The 21,161-nt window shown below is 36.6% G+C and overlaps 1 protein-coding gene across 17 annotated transcripts in view; it reads left to right on the forward strand.

Moving 5' to 3' along the window:
• GPHN (gephyrin) overlaps positions 1–19,768 on the forward strand; it is a 608,525-nt gene extending 588,757 nt beyond the window's left edge. For 5 of the 17 annotated variants that reach the window (XM_032405337.1, XM_032405339.1, XM_032405336.1 and 2 more), the window contains 4 exons: positions 3,768–3,832; positions 7,360–7,463; positions 16,942–17,038; positions 18,150–19,767. In XM_032405337.1, coding sequence (XP_032261228.1) covers positions 3,768–3,832; positions 7,360–7,463; positions 16,942–17,038; positions 18,150–18,283 — 400 coding nt within the window. In that variant the 3' untranslated portion in view covers positions 18,284–19,767. Of the gene's footprint in view, positions 1–3,767; positions 3,833–7,359; positions 7,464–16,941; positions 17,039–18,149 lie in introns of all 17 variants that reach the window. The other 12 variants (XM_032405331.1, XM_032405333.1, XM_032405334.1 and 9 more) reach the window with 7 other exon arrangements.
• Positions 19,769–21,161: the final 1,393 nt, after the last annotated feature.

A 21,161-nucleotide genomic window follows, 5' to 3' on the forward strand; every position in this document is an offset into this window, starting at 1 on the left:
ATTATATTTCTGTAGTTTCCCAATATTGCTACTGCTAACAAAGCCCTTTTATTATTCAAACTATTGGATTTGGATCATTCTCATTAAGAACATTTTGTCTTGAAGCACCTGGGTGGCTCAGTTAAGCATCTGACTCTTGATTTCAGCTCAGGTCATGATCTCGGGGTCTTGGGATCAGGCCGCACATCAGGCTCCACACTCAGCGGGGAGTCTGCTTGAGATTCTCTGCCCCTACCACTGCTCTCTGTCTCTCAAATAAATAAATAAATAAATATTTTTTTTAAAAAGAATATTTTGTTTTAAGCAAATATTACTATGCTATGAGTGCACAGGCTTTTTTTTCCTGTCCCTATGGGCAGTATTAATTTGATTGGAATAAGAGGATATCCCAAAAGCACGTCAATGTGCTTCTCACTAACCTCAAAAATCGAACTGACTATTCTTTTTGCAGTGAAAAAGAAGCTGATATTAGTTGCCCTCACCTGTAGAGGAGAATTATTTGTGGGTTGTTTTTTTTTAAGATTTATTTATTTATTTAAAAGAGGGGCGGGGGAAGGGCACCTGCGTGGCTCAGTTGGTTAAGCGACTGCCTTCGGCTCAGGTCATGATCCTGGAGTCCCTGGATCGAGTCCCGCATCGGGCTCCCTGCTCAGCAGGGAGTCTGCTTCTCCCTCTGACCCTCCCCCCTCTCATGTGCTCTCTCTCTCTCTCATTCTCTCAAATAAATAAATAAAATCTTTTAAAAAAATAAAAATAAAGAGGGACGGGGGCAGAGGGAGAGAGAATTAGAGGAGAAATATTTGTAGTATCTATTATTTAAATTAATCTCAGCACCTGTGATGCAAAGTTTTGGTACTATTTTTATTTTCAGTTTATTTTTTACCACTTATTAAGGCTCTCATCAGTTCCTAATGTTTATTCCCCTCCCTTAAAGTTGTAACACTGTGACCTCAGTCATTGTATAAATGCTACTATGTTCTGATCTCAAGAGGAGAATTGAACAATAGGTGTTGGGTTCCAAGGAAATGGCTTTCTCAAACTTAAACAAAAGCTTCACAGTATAGCAATAGGACACTCATGATAGCAATGCATGATAAAATGTATTGTTGTAATAGAATCTTTTTAAATGAATACCTTTAGAGAAATCATAGAACCTATCTGCAAGATGCAAAAGATGATTTAAATTGGCTTTAAATATAGAAGGAAAGGATAATGCATTCCTTCCTCACTCTTATTATGTGTGTTAGTTTGCTTTAATAAAATGTTTTAGAAGTTTAAATGGGCTTCCTTTACTTGGCCAGAATTTATACTTGTCTAAAGATAAGAAGAATTTAAAGGTAATTGCTCCTTAATAGTAGAACAAGAAGAAATATAAAAAGCTCAAGAACAATTTAGCTTTGCTCTTCCCACATACAGTGCATTAAGAATATAATTAACCTCTTTCATTTTAGACAGAGAGGTACTCAAAAAAACATTTGGAGTATTATCAGCCAGGACTACCAATCATAATTTTTATGGGTCATCTACAGTGAACATAGCTGTTGTCAAGAGCGTATCTTGGACATTATTTTCATCACATAGTAACAGTCGTGGCCAAATAACTTATTCATAAATTGATATGATAATCTAATCTAGCTTTTCTAAAATACAGCAAAGAATCAGAAAGTAAGCAAAAAGGGTCTCAGAGTAGCCAAAAATAGATGTTACAAAGTACACCCACTAACACTTCACAGCAGACCCTCTAAGAGCCTTATCAAATTATGAGCCATAAAGTTAGAGAAATCTGGGTTCAAATCTTTGTTTCCCCACCTAGTAGCTAAGAGATTTGGACCAAATTTCTTAATCTCTCTGAGTCTCAGTTTCCTCACATATGATAATTGTCACCTCATGGGATTGTTGTGAGAGTTAAAATGAAATAATGGACATAATGCATAGATGTTTCTTTAAAAATAGTAACTTCTATTATTATTATCATTCTGACAGTATAACTATTACTACTACTCTCTGGTTCCCAAACCTAAAGCCAGCTTTTTTTTTTCTTTTTTAAGAGAGGGAGTGTGGGGAGGGGCAGAGGGAGAGAGAGAATCTTAAGCAGGCTCCATGCCCAGCAGAGTCCAACAAGGGGCTCAATCTCACAACCCTGAGATCATGACCTGAGCCGACATCATGACCTGAGCCAAAATCAAAGCTGCTTAACTGACTGAGCCACCCAGGCGCCCCCTAAAGCCAGTTTTAAGGGCCAAGATGACAGAGTCTAACATTAAGGGGAGCCACAGAGAAAAACTAGGGGGAAAAAAAGAAAAGAAGCACAGTGTGTGGTGTGGAGTTATGGTTTATAGGTAAAAACAATACATAATATACCCTTGTGACCCAACGTCACTGTAGTATAGCAGAGTAGAATAAGTTAATAATGATGGGGGTTCCTGGGAGGTTCAGTCAGGTAAGCCTCTGACTCTTGATTTTGGTCCAGGCCATGATCTCAGAGGTTGTGAAATTGCGCCCCACCTCAGGCTTACATGCTGGATGTGGAGTCTGCTTAAGATTCTCTCTCTCCCTCTCCCTTTGCCCCCCCCCACCCATTTTCTCTCTCTCTAAAAAAAAAAAAAAAAAAAAAAAAAAAAAACTTGATGGTTTTAAGTCATCAAAAAAAAGTTAATGTTCATCGTATTATTGCAAAAGGTAATGAGTGGTCCATTTTTGAAAGACAAGCTGCAAAAATAATAAAATAAAAACAATTTAGGCACTGAAAAAGATAATTTTTCAACTACATGGAAATTTTATCATTCCCTAGGGATTCTGTAATGCTCAAGTTTCATTAATATAATGAAATTTTTAGCTGGACGTTCATATAAAACATAGTCAGTAGAAAAAAATCACTATTCTTGACTGCCCACCTACTCCGTGCCACTCACACTCATCCCTTCCCACACCCCCTCCATGATAAGGATTCATGTTAGATAAGATTCATGTCAGAATCTTGAGGAAGTATAATTGGAAAATATTTTAAATTACTGTTGCTTTAATTTTGTTCTAGTCATGGTATTTTATTTATTTTGACATTTCAAAAAATTCCCTTATAGGAGGCCGTTTTTATGTTTATTGCTGAGTATAGTTTTAAAGGGTTGAAGACTACTCAGCTTGAACAGCAGGCATTTATCTGATAGACATGTATTACCAGCTAGTCTTCTGATAATAAGAATGATTGTTGTAAATCTCCAGCAAAAATAATATGGATATTATTAACTAGAGGGGTGGAGAAACTCCAGGATTTGAGTTACATTTCTCTGGCACTAGCAGGTAGGGGGGAAAAAAGCAAGCTGCAGAAAACCAAGAAGTTTGGTTACTTGAAAACGGAAGATACTAAAAACATATTAATTTATTTTTTTTTTTAAAGATTTTATTTATTTATTTGAGAGAGAGAGAATGAGAGAGAGCGAGTACATGAGAGGGGGGAGGGTCAGAGGGAGAAGCAGACTCCCTGCCGAGCAGGGAGCCCGATGTGGGACTCGATCCAGGGACTCCAGGATCATGACCTGAGCCGAAGGCAGTCGCTTAACCAACTGAGCCACCCAGGCGCCCTAAAAACATATTAATTTAAATGCTCTTGAAACTTCATGGTATAAAGGTTTAAGGAAGAGTCAACAGAAAAAAAAGTATTTTTATATGATAAATATTCTATATGAAGAGCCACATAGCAAGAAAACTGGAGTACTTAATTTACTTGTCATATTACTTAGCAGTCACTAACAACGTCTTTTATTCTCTAGCTTGCCAACAACATTTGCGACTTTGGATATTGATGGTGTAAGAAAAATAATCTTTGCACTACCAGGTAAGAATAATTGAAATAGTTTCTTTTGCTTTTTCTGGAAAAATGATCAAAATCTTTTTGAATCCCTAACAGAGCACTTGATTTGGAATCTGAAAGACCTGGGCTCATAAAGCATGACCTTGGACAAATCACTTAACCTCTTCAAAGCTATTTCTTCATCTGTAAAATGGACCTAAAATCTACTTTGTACGATTGGTGTAAAGGTCAAATTAGATAGTATCTTTCAAAGCATATTCCAAACCCTAAGATGATAATCAAATGTTAGCTGTCACTAAATCTTTCTGGGGTACCTGCTTTTCCTTATAGAAAATTGGTCAAAGGTAGTAGTCTAATCACCTCCCATAGTACCAGTATTGTGTTCAAAGTTCGAAAGGGCCTTGAATCAACCATGCAAGTAAATGCTAGAACAAAAAAATACAAAGCTGCCTTTGATCCTTGCCAGATTTGGACTGGGGCCAGGAGATGGGGGGCAATACAGAAGGAGGGACTACTAGTGCTGGTGCTTCTCAGCCAAACCCCAGCCATCATCAGTCTGACCACATCACTGTCCTCATGCTTGCTCCCATGTGAGCAGAAACTCGTGTGTTCAAAGTGTAGAAAAAGCAAAGTGGTTCCATTTATAAAGACTTTCAGTTTCAATTTTTATTGATGTTTGCCTTGCAGTTAAAGCCATGCTTTTAAAGTCGTTACCAATCTTGATAAATTCTAAAGCAGTTTAGGAGTTTTGTATGTCTACTTGTTATTTTTTCAGCTTTTGAAATTATGCTCTGATCTGTAGCAGTGTCCCATTCTCTATTTCTTGGCACAGATTCCTTCAGAAAGTAACCTGCTTATTCCTTTCAGGAGCACAAATCTTGTGGCTTTGGGATATTTATCTGCTTTTTATATTAACTAAATCTCAAAATAGAGTATAAAGAAACGAAGGTAGCAGAAAATTTTGAAAAGCATTTTTTTGAGTTTTGAGTTTTGAAAGCATTTTTAAAGCTCCTATGTATAAGCATAAAAGAGATTAGATTTCTATCCTATAGGAAATTTTAAGAGAGAAGACAGGTAAGTAAAGTAGTCCTCAAAATGTATCTATAATATAGAACTCCTTGGGACCTTTATTAGGGCCTTTAACATATGTATAGTTAGATACTCTGAAAAAAAAAATGTGATCCTCTTCCTGGCTTCATTTTGCCTACAAAAGACTGTTTACTTTGTCTTCAGAAGATATGACTTGACCTACAGACAAAGAATGTTACAGTGGGAGCCTATTTTGCCGTTACTTTTAAACTTGATCTGCCAAAGAAGTGATAATTAAATAACCTATTTTCAAATTGCTACTCTCACTTGCAATTTTCTCTGCCCAGCCTGAATGAACCAAAAGAGGGCAGCAACAACCCAGATGTTCAGATTGTGGAACCAGTAAAGTGGTTCCTTTTAAAAGGATTTTAAAATTCATGATTATATTTCTGCTTTCCTGAAGGGTACACATTTAAAGCCATTATTAATCTTGGTAACTTTTAAAGCAGTTTAAAAGATTTATGTATCTACTTGCAATTTTTTTAACTTTTAAAATTACTATAATAACATGTTCACTATAAAAACATTAGAAAATACAGGTAAACATTAAGAAATATCATCCATAATCCCTTCCCCCAGCACAAAATAACCACTATTTGCAATTGTTTGCAATCCATTTTTAATAGAATAATTTTATAAGGCAATAGCATTATAGGAATGCCGGTAATCATTGCTAAACAATAGCTTGCTTTTTTTTTTTTTTTTTTTGCTTTTCCAGAAAAATTTTCATCTATGTATTTTGAGACAAGAGAAAAGCAATTAATTTTTATTAAGAGTCTGCTGTGCTGTTGAACTTGTTTTTCTATTGAAATCATTATTACTCATCACTTTTTACAACTTAAAAAAAAAATCTATTCTTAACTACTTTTGTAGGTAGAAGAAAATTAAAGGTATGGTTTTAGCTAATAATAGGCTAAACTAACCATTGCCTTTTACTTTGATAATGCAATTAACAGCACATAGCCAGGCCAAGGGAATCTAAAAATCTACTAGTCCATCTCCCACCCCCAGTGTATACATACATGTTCAACAGCACTGTATAAAAGTATTAGTATTAATAAAATTTGAATTTTAGACCCAGGAGGGATATTGAGAATCATATAGTCCAAACCTTTCATTTTGTAGAAGAGTAAAACTAGATTCAGAAAGATTTGGTACTCACCCTGAACAAAAAAGCGTTGCTCAGTTTGTTTAGTTAACAATACCACACAAGAAACTAAATCTGTGATTCTCAGCACATTTTTTTCATAGCCTACTTTCCTCTCTTCAAAGTGCATGACAGTCTCAGCCCACATGACACTTTCTTCTTGGAAAGGTACAACTGAATTCCTCAAATTTTTCTTATAACTTTTTAAGATTTATTTATTTATTTGAGAGAGAGAAAGAGCAGGGGCCAGGGAGGGGCAGAGGGAGAGGGAGAGAGAGTCTCAAGCAGACTCCACACTGAGCACGCAGCCAGATGTGGGGCTCGATCCCACAACCCTGAGATCACAACCTGAGCCAAAACAAAGAGTCAGACGCTTAACCGATTGCACCACCCAGGCACCCCAAATTTTTCTTATAACTTTAAAAGAACTTGGTATTTCTATTAGTCTGCTAAGACTGCCATAACAGAATATCACAGACCAAATGGCTTAAACAACAGAAATTTATTTTTTCACAGTTCTGGAGACTGAAAGTCTAAGACCAAGATGCCAGCACAGCTGGTTTCTGTTGAGTCTTTCTTCCTGGCTTGAATATGGCCACCTTCTCACTGTGTCCTCACATAGCTTTTCTTCTGTGTACATGTGCTCCTGGTGTTTCTCCCTCTTTTTACACAGACACCAGTCTCATTGGATTGGGACCTCACCCTTATGACCTCATTTAACTCTGATTACCCCTTTAAAGGCCCTAGTATCTACAAATACTTTATATTGGGTGCTACACTTCAACATATGAATTTGTAGGGGACACAATTCAGTCCATAACAGTATTCATCTTCAAGTCCTTTGCATCTTAAATCATTTAGGGTTTTTTTTAATATAAAGAAATTTCTGGATGAAGGGGGGGATTATGGATACATTTCTTTATGCTTAACCTGTTTTCTAAATGTTTTTGTCCTGAGCATGTATTACTATGGCAATTTTAAAACATCTTAAAAATAGCAAATTTAAAGAATCTGCTTTAAAATTTATCAAGATTGGTAATGGCTTTCAATGGATAGTTCTCAGGAAAGTGGAAATAAATGGTGTAAACAGCTTCTGGGAATCAGAAGTTTCTGCATTTCACTGGTAGACCTAATGTTTACACCCTCTGTGGCCTTTGGTTAATTGTAGCTCTATTCTGGAGTCCTTTGGGATTTAGAAGAGGAAGATTAGTGGTTAGTCTCCTCACTCTTTATGATGAATGAAGGTATAGACAGTCAGAATTATTTGGCAAATTTTTATATGTATACTATAAATAACTGTTTGGTTGACTTTCAGGGAATCCTGTGTCAGCCGTGGTCACCTGCAATCTCTTTGTTGTGCCTGCACTGAGAAAGATGCAGGGCATCTTGGATCCTCGGCCAACCATCATCAAAGCCAGGGTAATGTTATCTAAATGACCAGGAACCAAAACTGAAGCCTAATAACAATTAAGGATATGATTTCCCAATTGCCCAAAACAAACATCTAAATTTTATATCGTTTTGAGGGAAAATGTAGTTATATTCTCCCCTTCATGATAGAAAATGGAGGGGAAAAGGGTCCCTTTTATTCCCAGCCCACATTATTCCACTACTTCTAAAGTGAATCATTTTCTCCAGCTAGAATCCATATGAAAGTGGATATGTAATGATAAAATGGTAGATAGAATGAGGCTAGCACTACACTAAAACTAAACCTATACAGAAGGAAGGACAAGAATTCCCTTTCCCCTGTGCAAGCTCACACAGGACAGCACTGCTGTCTGCTCACTTTTTCTAGGACCTTACTCATAAATTTTAAATAGTCCAGAAAAAGACAATCAATGGACTAGAAAACAAGTGAATCAGGAGGAAAGGGTGACCACATTGTGTGGAAAAGGAGAACTAAGGCTGAGGAATTATGCTTATAGGAAAAGTCACCTAGAAATTAGAGTCCCCTTCTCCACCAACACTAACTTCAATTTGATTTACTACTGCTACTCAGCTGATTATGTAACACACTTTCTGTATAACTAATGAACAATTTTCTTGGCAATATAACCTACAGTATCAAGCCATTGCTTTTTTTCAAAGCTTGATTGAGATACACATGATATACAAAAAAATTGCACCTATTTAATGTGAACATTTTGATGAAATTGGACATATGCATATGCCCATATCATCACCACAGTCAAAGTAGTAAACATACCCAATGCCTCCATAAATTTTCCTGTGTTATTTTGTGGTTTTGTTTGGTTTTTTATGTGTTTGTTTTGTGGTATGAACACTTAACATGAGAACTATCCTCTTAACATATTTTAAGTGCAGAATACCATGTTGTCTACTCTAGGTCCTGTGTTGTACGAAGGATCTCTAGAACTCATTCACCTTGCAGAAGAGAAAATTTATACCCATTGAGCAACAACTCCCCAATGCCCCCCCTCAGCCTCTGACAATCACCATTCTATTATATGCTTCTATGACTGACTATTTTAGATACCTCATAAAATTGGAATCATGCAGTATTTATCCTTCTGTGACTGGTTTATTTCACTTAGCATAATATACTCTAGGTTTATCCATGTTGCCACAAATGGTAGGATATTTTTCTTTTAAAGCTGAATAATATTTCATTGTATGAATATAGCACATTCTCCTTCTCCATTCATCTATCAATGAACATTTGAGTTGTTTACATATCTTGGCTATCGTGAATAATGCTACATGGGGGCATAGATATCTCTTTGAAATCCTGATTTCAGTTCTTTAAAATATATACCCAGAAATAGAATTGCTTTATTATATGTTCTCTTTTTAATTTGAGGGGAAACCTCATACTGTTTCCCCCAAGCAGTAGTGGCTGAACCATTCTACATTCCTACCAACATTATATAAGTATTTCAGTTTCTCTACATCCTTGCAATACTTATCTTTTGTGTGTTTTTTTAATAATAGCTATCCTAACAGTTGTGAGATGGTATCTCATTGTGGTTTTGATCTGCATTTCCCTGAGATTAGTGATGTTGAGCGCTCTTTCATATACCTAGTGACCATTTGTATATCTTTAGAGAAATGTCTATTCAACTCCTTTGCCCATTTTTAAATCAGGTTATTTGTCTTTTTGCTATTGCATTGTAAGAGACTCATATATTTTGGATATAGACCCCTTATCAGATAGATAGTTTGAAATATTTTCTCCCATTCCCTTGGTTCCCTTTTCACACTGTTGTTTCCATTGCTGTGCAGAAGCTTTTTAGCTTGATGTAGTTCCACTTCTCTATTTTTTATTTTGTTGCTTGTGCTTTTGGTGTCAAATCTTAGAAATCATTGCCAAGACCAATATCAAAAAGCTTTTCCTGTATATTTTCTTCTAGTTTTACTGTTTCAGGTTTTACATATACGTCCTTAATCCATTTTGAGTTGATTTTTGTGTATTGTGTAAAAAAAGGAGTCCCAATGTAATCTTTTGCATGAATGTATCCATTTTTTTCAAATCCCTAAACTGTTACACTTCAAGAGCTTAGAAATAAATTCAGATATGACAGAATGCTATGATTACTTGACAGGAAGAACACAAGGCATAGAAGAGGAAGAAGAAATATTAATAAAATATTACTGTGAGAATATATAGGATAAAACATTAAGAAAATCTAGGCTTCAGATATTCTTAACATTGACCTTTTAAATACTGAGATTTTGTAGACTAGTATATGGAGAGATACCCTCCTTTTCTTAGAAGTTTAGTAAAAGTTTGACTAGATATTTCTGAAAACAAATTATTTTGGGGTTTTGTTTCAATAATCATAGCAGTGGTCTTATTTTAAATTTAATGGAAAAAGAAGAAAAAAGCTATTAATGAACAAAAAGTATTCTGATCAAATCAGAAAGTCAGAGTTACAAAGCTTAGACATCTAAACCAGTAATATGAATTTGCTCACTATTTTCATATTTGCTAAATTTAGGAAATAAGAAAAATCCACATTGTTATAAGAGAGAAAAAGAGGACTTCTCTTTGACTTTGCAGAGTTCTTATGAATCTTTTTGTTTATTTCTCATTTTAACATTCACCATCTTTTCTTTAAAACTGACATTGTGGGAGCTATCCTTACTGACAACAGTAATTACAGAGCAGTGTCCTTGGTACATTGCTCACACCGCTGCTCATTCCTGTCAACCCATGAAATTGACAATTGGTCTAAGAATCAGTCAAACTCCTTTCTCCCACAGAGCAGTGTCACAGGGACTGTCAGAATGGGTCATCAGGGTGTTTGGCTCTTTCCTTCTTTTGTTTTTAACTCTTAAAGTCCTCCCCACACCTTTCCTGACATAACTGCCACTTTTAGAACATAACTTTATTCACTTTCTTGAAACAAGGTAAAGCCTATTCTCTCAATTTTCTGACCAGCCAATACGCAGCTTACAGACACCACTTATTACTGTTCTCCAAAATGGTTGCCGTAATCACAGCCTCTCCCAATCCTTACTGTTTTCAGGAAGTGAGATGGTTGTTAAACGCTGGTGTCAGTAACTCACGGTGCTGGATCTGATGCAGCTGGCCTATGGTTACGGCAATGCTGCATTATTTTAAAAGGTCAGCACAAAAAAAAAAAATGTCATCCTTTTATATCGATGCATTCTGACAAACATCAATTTAGAATAAAGACTTGCCCTGTGTCCTTGGTCAGTTATGGTTGAAGTTGAAATACTTCTGGTTTTCAGTAGACAATCAGAAACATCATCTTAATTCACTGAATTATTAACCTAATGTTTCTACAAAAGGATATCCTTTTGTGTTTCCTTAATATCCCACCAAAGTACCCTCTACTGCCCCTTGTTGTCAACTTTTTTCTCTAGAAACATACCTGAGATAACTCCTATTAATATTAATAGCCCACCTCAGGTAGTGATTAAGAGAAGGGAAAGGGAAAATATTTTCATCTCTCATGGGATCAGGTCAGCATGTCCTGGAGAGTATGGGCATGTTGAACTCTACTGGACTACTCTAATTTGTCCATCTTACCTCTTCTCTTCAGCATTACTGACCTCATGCTATAAGAACATGGTGAATGCTTTCTGTCTGATGTCATAAACAGTAAAATACAAAGCATTTTAACAAAATGCTTATTTTGTTCGAAAATTACTAAGGCGTCTGGGTGGCTCAGTCAGTTAAGCGTCTGCCTTTGGCTCAGGTCATGATCCCAGGGTCCTGGGATCGAGCCCCACATCAGGCTCCCTGCTCAGTGGGGAGCCTGCTTCTCCCTCTCCTGCTCCCCCTGCTCATGCTCTCTCTCTCTCTTTCTCTGTCAAATAAATAAATAAAATCTTTTTAAAAAAAGAAAAAGAAAAAGAAAATTGCAACTGTAGAGAGAAAAGATATTTGCAACTGTAGAGAGAAATATGTTTATTGTGACAAGATCAGTCATTGATCATCAAAAGATACGGTGGTGGGAAAAAAAAGATATGATTGGATGCCCGTTATATGAGAATATTATGGCCTGCGGATTAAAAAACAGATATTGAAAATTATAGAACTGTCCATGATCTATAAGAAATGTAAATCAGTTTTAACTTATTAGGAAATGAAAAATATAACTAGGTTATAAGCATTTTAGAAAAGTTAATTTGAAACTGATCCATGTGCAAAGATTTTAAAGTTACATGATAAATTCTATTTTTTTTTTTTTTTTTTTTTTTAGATTTTATTTATTTATTTGACAGAGAGAGACACAGCAAGAGAGGGAACACAAGCAAGGGGAGTGGGAGAGGGAGAAGCAGGCTTCCCGCGGAGCAGGGAGCCCGATGCGGGGCTTGATCCCAGGACCTGAGATCATGACCTGAGCCGAAGGCAGACGCTTAACGACTGAGCCACCCAGGCACCCCTACATGATAAATTCTAGACACATGATTTACAGGCAAATAAACTCAAGGATTTCTCTGGAAGACTAATGAAATCAGTGCCTCATAACTTCATAGCACTTATCAAAAAAGTTAGTGTAAAGCTGCCATAACCACTCTTTAGAAGCTTTGACCAGACTGGAGCAAAGTCCAGGCCTCCAGGACCAACCAAGGCCTTGAGCATGTTATTTTGGGCCCTCACCCAATAGAATCCCCGTGGGTCATCTGTTTTCTCACAAACTCTTTTCTCCGATCTATGCAGTCTTGAGTCCCAACCTATTCCCCTGAATCTTCTGGAGCTTTCACTTTTTCCTCATTACTGCCATCAAACCTTCCAAAGACATTCAGGTCTTTGGCAAGTGAATCATAGTCTACCTCTCTACCTCACCTCTTACCATCAGTTGCTTTATTTCCACAATTCTAAATACCTTTATTTCTACTTCAGCAACAACTCACACATACATCCCTTTTCAATATCCTGAAGTACTCCCATCTCAAAATCACCACCTCTGGCATACAATTTAGGGACAAGGGCAAGTTAGCTCTCCATAGATATGAAAAGGTGTAAACACTCCTTTTACCTCTATCCCTTTCCATCAGTCCTTAAGCCCCACTGGCTTTGTCACTTCCCTCATCCAACCTAAATCCTGTGGTGTAGCATGTCAAGCATGTCAACTTTGTTTTGCCCCTTCCTTCCACAATAGCCCACTCTAAAAATCCACAAACTTGGATCAATCCTCCCTTCTTTATCCTTCACTTTTATTTCTAGGCCACAACTAGAGAAGAGTCTACAGCTGTTCACGTTATCACTTCCAATTTACATACCTCAGCAGGGATCCAGATTCCCCTTGTGATCCCTTTATATCCTATGGATCAACTTCTTCCAGTCGTTACTACAGCCTTCCAAATCTTCACCATTCTCCTAAAGCTGCCTCCACCATCCATATCCCCTGACTTACGTAACCAAATAAGCCTGGCTTTGAATGATGGCTCCAACATTTACTAGATTATAACCCTTGACTTGTTTAACAATTTCCCTTCTTCTAATCTTGCCTCCTCCTAAACCCCTATTCTAACTCTAATCATGTAAGCATCTCCAGCTAAAATGCTTCCATCTTCCCATGACCCCAGGATTAAATCCAAACTTCTCACATGAACATAGGAGGCCCTTCATCCCAAGGCCTTTTTTTCCTTTCCAGCTTCATCTGCGTCTCATCCTGCACTCTCACCATATTAAATGTATTACTGCTTCCAGAATGGATATGAGATCTCCTGCCTGTGACTGTGATTATTCCCTTTTCTAGAAGGTTCTTCCCCAACCACCACCATTTCCTTTCTCAGCTTTCAAGATTCCTAGTCATAAGACTCAGATATCGCATCCCCTGTGAAGCCTTTCTCAATGTCCCTAAGAACAGTTGATTACTTAGCTTCTTTGTACCCTTTTAATACCATATTAACAGCTCAGGGATAACATTATTGCCCTGTATTTGCAATTAATTATTTACTCTGAGAATTCTTTAAGATCACTTCTCTATAAGATGGGCAGGACAAAAAGGAAGAACAAAATATTCTCCTTTTTTTTAGTTAATAAATTTTATTTTTTAGGTTTAGGTTCACTGCAAAATTAAATGGAAAGTACAGAGAGTTCCCATATACCCCCTGTCCTCACACATGCACAACTTCTCCCACTATTGACATCTGCACCAAAGTGGTATATTTGTTACAACTGATGAGCCTACACTGATACATTATCACCACTCAAGGTTACCAAGGGTTCCCTTTTGGTGTTGTATATTCTGAGGGTCTTGACACATGTATAATTACGTGTATCTACCATTGTCCTGTCATACAGAGTAGTTTCACTGCCCTAAAACCTGTCTGTGCCCTGCCTATTCATCCCTCCCTCCATGCTGACCCTGGATCTTTTTACTATCTCCATAGTTTTATCTTTCCCAGAATTGTGTGGGCTTTTCAGATTGACTCCTTTCACTTAGCAATATGCATTTAAGTTTCTTCCATATCTTTTAATGGATTCATAGCTCATTTTTTCTAGTGCTAAATAATATTCATTGTCTGGGTATACCACCATTTATTTATCCATCCACCTATGGAGGGATACCTTGATTACTTCCAGGTTTTGACAATTATGGATAAAGCTGCTACGAACCCATGTGCAGGTTTTTGTGTGGACATAAATTTTCAAATTAGTTGGGTAAATAGCAAGGAGCACAGTTGCTAAATTGTATGGTAAGGGTATGTTTAATTTGGTAAGAAACTACCAAACAGTCTTCCAAAGTGGCTGTACCATTTTGCATTCCCACCAGGAATTCCTCCACATCAGGATTTGGTGTGGCCAGAGTTTTGCATTTTAGCCTTTGGTAGGTGGGTAATGATATATCATTGTTTTAGTTTGCAATTCCCTAATGACATATGATGTTGAATATCTTTTAATATGCTTACTTGCCATCTCTATATCTTCTTTAATGAGTTATCTGTTGAGGTCTTTCTCCCATTTTTTTAAAAGATTTATTTATTTATTAGAGAGAGCACACAGGGGCGGAGGGAGGGGAGAGGGAGAAGAGAGAATCTCAAGCAGACTCCCTGCTGAGTGCAGAGCCCATTGCAGGGCTCAGTCTCACAACCCTGAGATCATGACCTGAGCTGAAATCGAGAGTTGATTGCTTAACCGACTGAGCCACCCAGGTGCCCCTTGCCCATTTTTTAATCAGGTTGTTTGTTATTGAGTTTTAAGAATTCTTTGTATATTTTGGATAACAGGCCTCCATTAGATGTCTTTTACAAATATTTTCTCCCATTTTGTGGCTTATCATCTCATTCTGTTGACTTTTTTTTTCTGATTTTCTCCCTTAAACATTTACATGTAGAACATACCATGTAATATTATACCACATAATATGGTTTTATCTCTTGAGTGACTACTGAGTGTCAGAAAAATATTCAAAAGGAAACAGAGGAAACAGTCTGAGTCCACAGCCCACTCCAGTTTTGAACGAATAGAAGAAGTCATTGAAGTGAAACATCAATTTTTTCACCAAAAAAAAAAGTCTGTGTTTACTCATGGTACATATTCTTGTAAGCACTGACACTCATAGTAAGTGATTTCTTAAGCTAAGTGATATAATATGCCAGAATTATAATGTCAGTACAACTAAATATATTGATTAATAAAGTATTCTGCATTTTAGTAAAATACCATAAAAATCTAGTCAGTTTCATCTCTTGCTGCAGTTGATTCTTGTTTCTTAATTACTATAAATATCTTCTTTTAAAACAAACAACCCCATTTTTTAGATGAACAAACAGGTATAGGAAAGCAAAATAACTTGCTAATACAGATACCCATTAGCAGTACAAGTGGGAGTCGAACCTGGATGTCAGATATCATCCCATCCTGGTATTTGTTTCACCAAACTACCAAGAGCCAATCTGTGCCTTTGCCGACGGAAATATCTGCGTAAACACTTAGCAAATAACACAGCCATGGGAATGGCTCTTGTAATTTCATGCTGGAGAACACCCATACACAGAGTGACGGACTGATAGACATCTTTGCCGTCAAGTAAGCACACAATAATTTAGGAATAATGGCAAGTTACCCCTCAGTAGATATGAAATAGAGTATAAACATAAGCAATATCAAGTGAAAGAGTTGAACGTGATTTAATCAAGGAAAAACACCATAGGGGGTGCCTGGGTGGCTCAGTCCTTAAGCGTCTGCCTTCAGCTCAGGTCATGATCCAGGGTCCTGGGATTGAGTCCCACATCGGGCTCCCTGCTCAGCGGGAAGCCTGCTTCTCCCCCTGCTTGTGCTCTCTCTTTCAAATAAATAAAATCTTTTTTAAACAAGAAAAAAAAGAAAAACACCTTAGAATTGAATTTTATTCGGGATTCCAGAGGAAAAGCAGGAATTGTCAGAGTGAATAATTAGAATGTTTAAAAACAGCATAACCAGAATGGATTGGAGATAGACTTAATTGAATCAAAATTACTAGGATCTTCAAGTTATAATTTTATCATTGGTCTAAGCAATACCTGTTTTAGTTGGATAAAGGGTTTCTGGACCATTTTAAGGTAGAGTAACAAATGATTATTTTGCTAATGGCAAATGAATAAGTCTTATATTCACCAACATTGAACTAATCTTTGATGGGCTATAGTCCATAATTATATGCTCTATAAACTTGTTCAAGGAATACCTCCTAGGCACCTGCTACCAACACATTATCACTTTAATTTATTGGATTTCAGGATGAATTTAATGAAATAGATTTATTTTAATGGCTCTAGGTTAAAGGTTGATTAGTCATTCCATATTGTGTGTGTAAACTGCAGTTGCTATGTTAGAAAGGATTTTATCCTTATTGGAAAGATATGAAAGATGCCCAGCAAAGACTCATTCAGAGGAATTCTTTTAATACCAGTGATGTGCTAAACAAAAATGGTATATTTTTAGGACTGTATTGGGACACTAGGGGAATATTTAAGAGAAAGTAACTAACCCTTTTATGTTAAAGGTAGGTATATGAATGGGTAGCTAAAGAGTGTCTCAGTAAATATTTATTGGTTGGATGGACAGACAGATTGACAAACATATAAATGGATATTGAGCTTATTTGTTTGTTTAGTTCTATTTCTTTTATTTTCACTGTTTAAAAAAATGTGCTTTGATTTCTCAATTCATAGGTCAGAGGTATCTGTACTATCAACCCATAAAATTAGACTTCAAAGATAGATCTTATCTTTTCCATCTGCCCTTTTCCCCACTATGAATACCAACTTCTTAGCCTTCTTTTCTTTTTCACCAGAGCAACCCAACCTCTGGACTTCCTATATTAGGAACATAAGGTGGCAGTGGTGGAAACAACAGAATGCCAGGACACTTTCCATGTCTACTTTATTTCTTGCACAACTTCCACCACCCTGTAGTTTTAAGAGATGATCAGGTGATCAAGTTTGTTTTCATTTACTCTGTATTCTATAGTTATCATGTGATGTAAAACTGGATCCTCGCCCAGAATACCATCGGTGTATATTGACTTGGCATCACCAAGAACCACTGCCTTGGGCACAGAGTACAGGTTAGTCATTCATACCAGTGGGTATTTCTATGCATATATCCTGTTAAAACACAAAACTTATGTATAACCTCCTTCCTTGGGTACACCTAATTTTGTAATTGTTCTTCATTGTCCTTTTTGAAAGATTAGATGAGATAAATTATTTCCAAACAGTACAGCATAAGAAGAAAACAAGAGTAAAAACAAATTTTTTAATAAAGATTTACTTATTCCATGGAACCATATTTTCTAGATAAACTTTTGAAATACAATTCTAGAATTACAGAAGATTTTTATCTATATGTTCAACCTCTAAGTCCTGAGTATAAAACTTTGGTTGTAGAAGGTACTATGACCATGCTACCCTGTAATGTGAGATTCAAGCTCAATTATAATGTGATTCTCTGTAGCCTCTACTATACCTTAGATATTGGCAAAGTTTAAGGACTGAGAAATCAATATTGATAACTCAAGAGTTCTATAGTTACCTCCTCTAGACTTTAAACTTTTATCCCCAAGTATTCTAGTCATATTTACCTAACTTTTGATGTGTCTCCAGAAAAGCTGTATCACCCTTTAAACAAGGTCCTATCAAGTACAAACATCAGTTAACATAGTGACTGAATACATAGGCAGTGTTTCCTCCAGACCTGCATTCAAATTGGCCACCAACTAGTTAGTAGGACCATAGGCAAGTTACCTAACCTCTTTTGAATCTTGTACAAATTAAATAAGATAGTTAAGGAAACTACCCGCTGTGCTGACCGGCACTTAGTAAACACTAAAGAAATGGTAATTGTCTTTTTAAAAATAAGTTTTAAAAACCTCTCTTTTCAGACAAACATAACATTTTAGCCTGAACTGAGAAATTCTGTGGCATTTTGCATAATGCTATGAAATCCTGTTTTATTCTTTAGAGCAATAATTTCTAGTGTTTATTTTCAAAGTTTAGTGAGAAAGGAGTAGGATACAGTAGCAAGGCTACCTGGAAAAGGGACAGGGAAGCCTCGTCTTCTCTCTTCCTCTCGAAGACCTGTGTTTCTGTTCATTGGTGTTTATTTTGAAAAGAACTGTAAGGGCTCCAAATGTATGCACTGTGATGTTGCTGCTACAATGAGATATTTCTTTCTAGGTAATCAGATGAGCAGCCGTCTGATGAGCATGCGCAGTGCGAACGGGTTGTTGATGCTACCTCCAAAGACAGAGCAGTATGTGGAGCTGCACAAGGGCGAGGTGGTGGATGTCATGGTCATTGGACGGCTATGATGGTCACCAGAGCGAGAAAGCTTTGATGCATGTCCACATATCATTGACTGTATCCTGTAATATGCAACGGCACAGCTAGTTTTTCTGATTCGGATAAAAGTTGATCTGTATAGTCAACATCTTGAACTATATTTCAAAAGAATTTAAATACACCTTTTAAAGAAAAAAACACCTAAAAATAAATCTTAACAGACAACTCTATTCTGATTATATCAAAGCAAATTTTTCCTTTCTTGCAAATTGCTTTGTGTGTTCAATGCTAGGTCTGATAGCGATAGCTTTTAGTAGACAGCAGTAGGTGCCTGCGGAACTTGTGTTTTTCTCATCTTTAAAATACAACTAATTATGCTCTTAATCAAGGCTGTCTGCTTATTTATACTAGCGTAGGCAACACTTGGATTTCCCTTCTTAGTATGCTTCATAACCGCTTTTCAGAGAGCTTTTGCTTGTTCTTTATCATGTATCTCGTGTTTATGTGCACAGTGCCAACTGAAGAGTGACTGGGTGGGGAGGCCCTGCCCTGCCTCAGGGAGAACCCTCCCCCGCAGAGCATCCGGGAGGCCCCGCCCCCAGTAGCCTCGAGGCACGGTACTCTTCGGGAGTAACTGGATACCTTTTATTTGAATAAACAAACTGGGGGGAAAATGCTTCCTTAAGTGCTGACAGCCTTTTTAACCAATACATTTAAAATTGTACAGAACAAAAAATAAAATCAAAGACTGATCTTGTACAGATATTAGTGTTACCAGCATTCATGTGGAAATCAAGCGCAAAGAAAAAATGTTAAACAACTCTGTACCATAACATTTTCTGTAATGATACTGAAACTTAATGAATAAAAAAAAAATCCTTGATCATTATTTAAAAATCTATTGTATTGGTCTTGTTATTAAAAAAGAGAAGATTGTCAAGCCATTTTAATGAGGTTCTGCTTGGACAAAAGGAATAGTTAAGATGATGTGGCAAGGGTAAATGGTATAAAGGTGATTGAAAATGTGTTATAATATATCTCTGTATTTTACTACAGCATTGCAAAAATACAAATTAGAGAATACAAGAAAACCTACAGTTGGTCTGGTCTTTTCAGTCATAGCTAGAGAATAGCAAGCAAATTTAGAGGGAAGAAACGATACAGAGGAAAAAAACTAATTTCTTATTATAGATGTAATAAAAACAAATTTCAAACATCTACAGTTCTTTGGAATGGAGAAAAAGAGTAAGTAATGAACCAGAAAATTGCTAGTGAGTAACTGGAAGTTTTTTTTATCATGTTAGGAAGGAAGTGAGAAATGGGAAAAATCTGTGCTACATATAAAAAATATACAAACAAAATAAACTCTATCCACATGGCTCCAGTAATAAAAACTTAGAGGCACTTTCTAAGTGGTGGTAACAAGGGACATTAAATATCCTGTAGGGTGTACTTAGCAAAGCAAACAACAAAAATTGGGCTACTAGTGAACAAGGTGTCAAATGATGGTGATGAATAAAGCCAAGTAGTAAACAAGAAAAATTTGATACTGATATTTGATATTTCCAGAGTTGAAAATAAAATGATCTATATTTTAAGTCTTTTATATTTTCAGTTAAAGAACATAAGGTTAATTAATAGAAATTAAATGAAAGATCATGCAAAGTGTTCTTTACCTATATTCATTGAAGAAACATTTATTAAGCATCTACTGTGTGCTTGGGTACAAGGTGCATCATACTACTGTTTAAAAGATGTATAGGGATAACAGCTTTCCATTTATCCTCCATCAAGGGAAATGACAAAAATGTACAAATAACTATAATATTTAATATGCATGATATTTGATAATACATGGTAGAGTGTATAGAATGTGATAAATGCTATAATTCAGATTTAAAGAGTTGGAAGAGTTCAAGTGAGAACTTCCTACAAGGTAAGATTTCAAGGGGCAAGATGGGATTTTGGTGGATCTTGAAGGAAGAGTAGAATTTTAACGATGATGATGATGATGCAGGAGGAAGGGTATTCCAGAAATAGAGGATTATGGACAATTAAAAATAATTATTTTTATTATGGAATGTAAGATCCACATGGCAAAGATTTGTTTATTTTGTTCATTGATATTACCCCCAGGTCCTTTGAAGAGTTCCTGACAGATATACATATGTATAGGCATCAGTAAATATTTGTTCAGTGAAACAGATAGTATAGAGCTTATTATATGCCAGGTGCTTTTTTTTTTTTTTTCATGAGAGAGAGAATCCCAAGTAGGCTCCACTCTCAGCACGGAGCCCAATGCGGGGCTTAATCTCATGACCCCAAGATCATGACCTGAGCGGATATCAAGAGTCAGACACTTAACCAACTGAGCCACCCAGGCACCTCTATGCCAGGCACTTTCTAAGCACTTTTCATATGTTGAATTTTCACAACAATAATAGGATTGTTATTTTTATATTACAGATGAGGAAACTGAGGCACAGAGAAATTAAGAAACTTGTCCATGGTCACACAGCTAGTTAGAGAAGGAACCAGGATTCAAACTTAACAATCTGGCTTTAGAATCCATACTCTTAAACATCAAACTACAGAAACAGAAAACTGATACATTTGTAAGACCAAAAAATACATGTTTGAGGCCCAAAGTAAGAAGTTCTTAAACGCCAGGTTAAGAAGTCTAGATTTATTCTAGAGATATCAAACTGTTTAGAGACTCCTGATCAGGGAAGTGTTAGGATCAGAACTGTCTTTTTAGGAAAAAGGTCTGGCAGCACCAAGGAGGATGGATTGGCCTAGAGGGAACTGGAGTGAGACACCAGGTAAGAAGTGATCTGGTGCTGCATCTGGGGGGGTGATGACAGCCTTCACATTAGTGGTGCAAGTGATGGTGGCGGAAAGATCATG

Source organism: Phoca vitulina, unplaced genomic scaffold (assembly GCF_004348235.1).
Source record: "Phoca vitulina isolate PV1807 unplaced genomic scaffold, GSC_HSeal_1.0 scaffold7, whole genome shotgun sequence".
In the NCBI taxonomy this organism is placed as follows: Eukaryota; Metazoa; Chordata; class Mammalia; order Carnivora; family Phocidae; genus Phoca; species Phoca vitulina.